Consider the following 7,807-nt stretch of genomic DNA (forward strand, 5'->3'; position numbering starts at 1 on the left):
AGTACTGTTTACCTGACCACCACTGAGTGCCATGGTAAGGCAGCTAGGGGAAACTGAGAAAGGGGAGACCTAGCATCAGGAGGGAACTGAAGGCACAGGCTTGCTCAGAAGGACAGAGTTGCTGCACTCAATTGCTTGTTTGTCTAGTGTCTTGATTTCAACATTTTAAGGTCTTACACAAGGGAAAATGGAGAACTGGGCATATAAATTGGGATCTTTGACAAGGGGCAGTTAGGAATTGGTATGGGTAAATAGACTGAGTTCAGCCTCTGAGTTTGGCCAGAACAGCCATGTGTTGTGTCCATATCCCTGCCCTGCTTTGACAGCAGGAGAATCTGTCCTCTTGCTAGTAAGGAGCAAGAGTGGGTACCCTGCTCTGTGGGGACTAGCTTGCCTGGACATCAGGTTTAGGTTTGGTAATCCCTCAGCTGTCTGTCATGCAGAAGGGATTACTCTATGCATACTCATGTGAGCTGCTTTCTGTGCAACATCCACATTTCTCAAGCGTTCACAGAGGCAAAGCTCAAGCAGAAACTGATAGAAACTATTACCTGTCTAATGAAACTGCTTGACTCAACTACAGATAGAAAAAGTTCAATGTAGTTGGATACAAATCATCAACGATTTGGACTGATGCCTCTAAATTTATATTCTGTAATGAGCTAGTTTTATAGCCAGTTCTCCCTCTCCCTTGCAGATGTCTGGATGGGACTGGCCAGCATCGTCTGCAGTTATCAAGAGCTAGTGTATCACTGTATCTGAGCCACTCTTGAGATAAGGCAGAGAAATGAGGTTTGTAATGGAGAGGAAACTGGATGATTCTTACTGTGTTCAAAGTGGTGGTTGCACAGTGCTCTGAGGAAGTACCATCCACTGTGCCTATCAAAATACGCAGGTCTCCAGCTCAGCGTCAGCAGCTTTTCCATCACTTTGAGTCCTTCTTGAACTAAAGATCACAGGATTGCATGCTCAAATTGTAAAGCAAAAGCACATGTTGCTAAGCTCTGTGTTCTTTGATTCTGAGTAAGCTCAGTGTTCCTCATAGCCCAGCTGCAGATTACAGTAAAGGGGCTGAGGCCACTGCTGAAGGGGCAAGAAGTGGTCTCCTTTTGTGTCAGCATCAAGGTTGGAACTCTGTGTGTCTAGATAACACTCTTAAGGATGTGAGAAACGACCTGGAGATTTTTCTCTGAAGTCATTTGGAGCAGTCCCTTCAGAGGAGTGTATGTGTTGATGAGCATTTGACACACCTAGCAATAACCTTACATGATGGCTTTCTCTCTCTATGAAATCTACTTTGCATGGAATAATTGAATCAGATGATCAGAACATGATTCCTGAAAGTGTTTGCTGAAGGATTCACTTGGGAAGGTGAGAGAGTGAAGTTTGCTGCTGCAGTTACACAAAGTGGCTGGAGGTAAGATTTGAAATGGTAGGCAGTGTTTTGAATCAGGTGAACAGAGCCCTCTGTGGTCTTGTCTGCTGTCACTGAGGGCTCTGTTATCCTCACCCTGGACAGACTTCACTCTGTAGGTTCCTCAGTCTGAAGCTGTTCTTGTCTAGGAAGTGCAGTTATGAGTTACTGGTATTACTGCACTCTTCTGTGCAGAAAATAAGTGCTTAGTGATCTTGCACATAGTTACAGAACTTGCATAGAAGGTGTGATGTTGTCTTACTATTTATTTGATCAGACAGAAGCAGCTTTCATGAAGAGAACAGGAATTTGCTGCATAAATACTGCATGATGGTTGTATTGCCAGTTTGCTGCTGTTGTCTCCTGGGACATGTGGTAGATGTTACAGATAGTGCAACAGCCTTTACACTAACAATTCCCTTGAAAAAAAACAGACTGACTGGGGAGGGGCAGCAGCTATCGATCTGCACTTTGCTAATTTTTATCTGCCTTTTTTTGATGCAAAATTAATCAAATCTCAGTCCTCTGAATTCCTGTTTGTTTGAAGTATGGTTTTAAATGACTCAGTGCATCTGGTGCCTCATCACGCAGTTCAGAAGGGAAACATCTCCTGTGTTCTGACTCCAGTAGCCAGTAAATGCTATTTCAATACCATCTGAAGAAATAACCCAAAGCAAAGTGTTAGTCTTGAATTTGACAAGTTGTTTCTTTGCTGTCCCTGAAGGTGTTTACCATTAGGGGTTATTAAAACTCAAGATCCTTATTAATATTTCAGTCCCTTCTATGAAGGAGAGGCAGAATACAAGTCTTAAAGGCCTTGCTTCATGGAGATCAGCATTATCTAGTACGTAGTTTAGATTTTCATTCCAGTAAATTGATTTGAGCTATGGAGTCAGTTTAGACTTGATGTGTTAAAATTAGTTTCTTTTAACCTGCCCCTCTTGTCTTGTATGTAAGAAACAATTATTCTGAAAGGATATATCGCTGGGTGAGTTTTCTTACTTCATTGGTTGCATAGTTCTGGAATGTTACAAGGTTTTCACATTTGCACTGGTCGTTATCTTTTGAAGCTTTTGCTGAAAAACAGAAACTGTTAAGTACAGGGTAAATGCTGAATAAATTCAGTGGGAAGGGGGGTGGGATCACAAGGACTTAGACATGCAGAGCAGGTTTATTACAGCTTCCTGTTCTGAAAACAGGTCGGCATCCAATGGAATACTCTGGGAAGCTTTAGTAAATACTGGAATATAGTACACAACGCATAGGCATATGTATTCAAAGACTCTGCATTATTCTAAACAAGGGTGACCTGATTACCTGTTGTTGAGTGAGTGTGACTGTCTTCAAACAAATACTTGTGGTGTATTGCAAGATGTGCACAGTCAATGACATCTGTGATGGCTATTGTGGTTGATTCAGGTCCTGCAGGAAACCCCCAAAAGTCTAAAAATTAAACCCACTTTATACGGGTTTTTTTTGTCCATTGACATGCACCAAGTTCTTAATTAGTAAATAATCTCACTGATTACAGTGAGGATCATTCATGGAGAGGACTAGGGATAAAAGATGTGAAGGAATCAAGCTGTTAGGCTGTATTTACTGTATATATGTTTTAAGCTGTGGGTTGCAGAACCAAAAGGGAGTTGTGAAAGTTCCTGTGAGAAATAGAAGTGATTAAAAGCTGAACATGCTTAAAGTGTCAAGCACAGTGTTGAAATACAAGTTCCCCCATGAAGTAATTAATCTGGATGGTGCCAGAAGCATGCAGCCATGCAGAGTTTGGTACAGTGAATCTCAATTTTTCACATTGCAGAAAGGGTGGCTTGGAGGTGGGAGAGGCAGGAACAAATACAGGTGAATCGTGAGGGTTCTCCAGAGAAGATGGCGCGAAGAGGCAACTTAGCAATGACTGGAGAGACAGCAGGACACTGTTAAAACAGCCAACCTGAAGGCTGTGGACCAGTCTCGTGAAGCCTCCCAGATGATGGATCCTGCTGGTGAGCTGACTCTTTCAAGGCTGGTAGATAGAAATTGCCAAAGGAATTATATCACTGAAGGCAGAATAAAAATGTTCACACTCCCTAGAAATGATGTTTCTTACCAGTAACTTGGTGTTTATCTCTCGTAACACATGGAGAATGCCTCATACCTGTGCAGTTTAGAAGAGGTCTGGTGTTGATGGAAACTCCAGGACTTGCCCTTCAACTCAGACTATCAGAGGAACTCTTCCAAACCCAGAAGTGCTTTATGAATAGATTAATAGCAGTGAAGCAATCTGGAATGACGGCAATCTACTTTGTGTCCTTTAGTGAAAAATCTTGCATGTTTCATTGTCACCCATCAGTCCTTTGGGATGAACTGAATAAGAATAAAAGCTGCTTGAAGTTTCTTACTCCTTCAGTTTTCTTTATAATGGGGAAACGCTGATTAGGGAGTTGGGAGTGTTTAGGTGAGAAGAGTGCTGTAGAGTTTTATTTGCTGCACTATAGTTATATGCAAAATACACATTTCTAGTTCATGAAGCACAGCCTTTAAAATGTAGAGATTTATTTCAGACGCCTCATACCTATCGTTTTAGCCAAGAGGTGTCTGGAGAGAAGCAGGAACCTGTTTGATAGGTATAGTCACGTCAGTCTTTTTGTGCATCACCCTCTCTTGCCGCCAGAGGGTAGTGTGGAGGCAGCTTTGGTTCCTTCCGAACGGGTCCTGTCCTAGAACACAAATCCTTCACCTCCAACTGCCTTTGGAGCCAGTAATGGCCCAGATGGGCTAAAGAGCATGTGTTTAACAGCCACACGGCTTGATCAACTATGCCAGGGGAGTGGATGGCACATCTAGGACTCCCTCCTGTGGAACCCAGAGTTCCTTCACTGAAAAGGAATGAGGGTAAAAGGTGATGTGCAAACTCTCCTATCCCATGGAGATGTATAGGCAGGTGGAAGATGCTTCTGGGCCACACAGGTTTGCTATAGCTATTGAGATCCTTGCTGGTTTAGTTAGTTTTGACAGATGCACAATAATACACAGCTGTGCTAAGTTGCACTGGGAAGATTAGATCCTCTTGGGTGAGTGCTGGAATGACTGAGCATGAGGACCAGGGGATGAACAGAAATGTATGGTTGAGTGAGAAGACCAGAGAGCAGTGGGCTGAACTACTTTACATAATATATAAGTCTGCATGGGAACCAACTGCTGAAAGGAACACAGATCTTGGAGAAGAGTTCAGGGCAGAGAGGTGTGGGATGAGATCACAGGGTAAAGGTAAACAGACTGGGTGAGGCGTCTTAGCAGAAGAATGATCAACTGGGAACAAGGATGGTATTTCCAGCATAGGAGAGAAGGAACAGGTAAGATGAACCTTGAGTGTTTGACCCTGGGTAATGACTTGCTCTAGAAGTTGTTCAAGAGCTGCAGGCTAATGAGGAGCAGCATCTGACTGTTTGCTGCACTGTTAACAATCTGCAGTTTGGAAGGAGAACAGAATGTTAACCAGCAGGCTGCTGAGTACTGTCATCTGATCAGGGCTGGGGTCTTGTGACAAAAATAGTATATGACCATGTAATTAAAGGCTCCCACACTGCACATGCTCAGAATGGGGGTGAAGCCGCATTCGTGTTGAGTGTGTATTCTGTATGACATTGCTGCAGCCTCGTTAGTGCTTCCAGTCAGATGAGAAATTAACATTAACCAAGGCAATGAATGGGAACCTTCCGACTGAATTCCTCTTAATAAGAGGCAAGAGAAAAAAAACCTTTTTTTTTCTTTACTACTAGTCATCAAGAATAATGAATAGTAATCAGCAGCTATTCTACAAGGCAAATGCTTTCTTGCAGAATAAAGGGAAAAAGCCTTACCCAAAAAAAATATTTGGAGGGCTTCTGCTTTAGTTGGAAACATGTAGTGCATCCACAGCTGGGACTGGGATGAGAGGCTTTGTCAGTGGAGTCCATGAGGTTCACAGGATCTCCCACTGTCCTCACAGGCTGGAGCCTCAGCCAAGGACCAAGGCTGGAGTAAAAATAAAGTTATTGCTGTTGCAAAGGAGGGAAAAAATTAGGCTGTAAAAAACAGAAGGGGAAAAAGAACTTTCAGCTTGTATAAGAGGTGTGAAGGCAGAATTTCTGGTGGAGTGAGTTGATGAGCAATAGGCAGTCCTGGAGTGTCCGGAAAAACAAGGCCAGGTCAGTCTGCAGTTCACAGGTGTGAGGCATTCCTTATGGCCTGTTGGTGAGAGAGGAGGAGGACACAGAAGCTGAGGCACCAGCGCTGCCCAGTTACTAGCGGTGCAGTCTAGAAACTGCCACAAAGGGGCAGGATTTACTTATTTTTTCACGTGTTAAATAATGTAGTTAAAAGGAAAAAAAAATCGGGGTTGCTAACCACTGCTGTGGGTACCTGAAGGATGCGTTTCCATCACTGAGCTCTGGGGTTTGCTAATGAGTGAGAATTATTATACTAGTTGCCAGATAGTTTTGGCTTTGGTATCTCCACTAGCTTTTAAGATGACATGCTGTCATCAGCAGATTATCTGCCTAATAAGAAGGTTAATTGAACTGACTTGGTTTCATGTCATCATAGTTTTTAATCTTTCAGAAAGATGGAGCTAGGACTTAGGACTGAGGAAAAGACAAAGAGTATACTAGCTGGGAAACATCCTCAAATTCTATTTTACAGCTTCTTCATTGACATCCACATGAGGAAGAAATGTGCTGCAGCCAATTGCACACAGTAATGCCAAAGAAAAAAAAGGCAAAACCTGTTTGCATTTAATTCCAAGAAAAACAACCAAATAAAAGCTAGTGAAAATTAAATCATCTTGCACAATTCTAGTGCTGTGACTAATACTATTCTCAGTGCTGTTTCTGAATTTTGCTTATTATAATTTTGAATTATATATTCAAATTTTACCAATTTGAATACATAAAAAATACTGAGTCCTGGGAATGTGCAAGTGGGAGAGACATGCTGTCCTCCCTGGGTGAACTGCTTTTGTCCCAGCTCACATTCCCCATTCCCTTTGCAAAACTTCAGCTGGGAATGCTTATATAGAGGCTGTTTGTGTCAGAGTGAAGAAGAGTGCTCTACATTTGTGGAGCAAAACTTGGAGCTTATGCATAACTGAAATTCATTCTTGGTAGCTATGAGTCTATGTTCAATGAACTACTTTTAGTCTTCTGTAAGTAGGCACAACAGCTCTCGATTTATTTTGCTGTGGTTTAGGTCTATGTCACTGGTTTTAAGGATGTTTTTTTAATCCCCATTAAGGTATTACAAATCCCTGATTATTTTCTCACATTCCTAATGAAGTAGATCATGCTTCTTTGGTGGGGTGGGGTTCATTGCATGGCTGACTTAACTGCAGAAGAAGAAAAGGGAGGGAGCAATTGATTCTACTAGGCATAGAAGTGTGTATGTTTTATGCAACCTTTATGAAAACAAACAATATACCCTTACCTGGTGATAGATTAAGGGCATATATTCCTCATATTAAAGGGCAGAAAAATCTAAAAAGCAAAACATCTGTAAGCATTCACTCCTCTTCTATCTCAATGAAAGTGGAATTTTGTTACCTTCACAGATTTGAGCTCTCAGCTCTTCACTTATGTCCTCCAAAGCTGTGAAATCCTCAGCATAGAAGAGATGTTTATATGATGGCTCAGAAGCAATTTCCAGCAGTTCTTCTTCAATTGCTTTTCCTATTCCAATGGCATAGATAATTATACCTGGATTGAAAAGAAGTTGCACATAATCATTACTTCAGCAGTTCTAATTCTAAACCCTAATTCTCCTCCATGAAAGCAAAATATGAGAGAAAGGGAGAGCACAAGAAATGTATATGCTGTGTAACTCCAAAATCAGTGTTGAACGTGCTTAATATGCTTTAGTTCTTAGGAGACTTGTAGAAACTCACTTATACAGATAGTTTTTAAGTTAAAGAGATGACAATTGTCTGGCTGCTACTGATAGTAAATGGCCCTAGAAAGTGTATTACAAAACATCCAAGAGAATCACACAGTTCAGCCACACAATTGCACTGCAAGTGTCTGCTCTGTGTGTGTCCGTGAATGTAGGGCGTGCTCAACCACACTAAGTACTGGGTTGACTGGAAGACCTGTTACAAATGAGCAAACCCAGCAGAATCCTGAAAGATGGCAGTGATTTGGGGGAAAAATATGTTTCATCAAAACCCTCAGTGCACATTGAGGCGAGACTTGTGCTCCAAGGGACCCTAGTGGGCTGGGAGGTCCACTTAAGAGGGTAAGAACAGAAAAATTGTGGGGCTAGGAAAAAGCCTTACAGCAGGGATGCTCAGGACAAGCATGTCCCCAGCAGAGGTGCTAAGGACAAAATAAATGAAGATGTGTAGTTTTCTTCACTCTGAAAGCAGGGAAA

The 7,807-nt window shown here is 42.1% G+C and overlaps 1 protein-coding gene across 1 annotated transcript in view; it reads right to left on the minus strand.

The window, feature by feature from the left end:
• The window catches only part of MATN2 (matrilin 2), a gene marked incomplete at its 5' end in the record, with an annotated part of 50,807 nt that overhangs the window by 759 nt on the left and 42,241 nt on the right, over nucleotides 1–7,807 (minus strand). Inside the window, 4 exon segments of the mRNA XM_009072953.1 lie at nucleotides 2,395–2,490; nucleotides 2,732–2,836; nucleotides 3,360–3,431; nucleotides 6,985–7,137. Coding sequence (XP_009071201.1) covers nucleotides 2,395–2,490; nucleotides 2,732–2,836; nucleotides 3,360–3,431; nucleotides 6,985–7,137 — 426 coding nt within the window.

This window comes from Acanthisitta chloris, unplaced genomic scaffold, assembly GCF_000695815.1.
Source record: "Acanthisitta chloris isolate BGI_N310 unplaced genomic scaffold, ASM69581v1 scaffold4554, whole genome shotgun sequence".
Lineage (NCBI taxonomy): Eukaryota > Metazoa > Chordata > Aves > Passeriformes > Acanthisittidae > Acanthisitta > Acanthisitta chloris.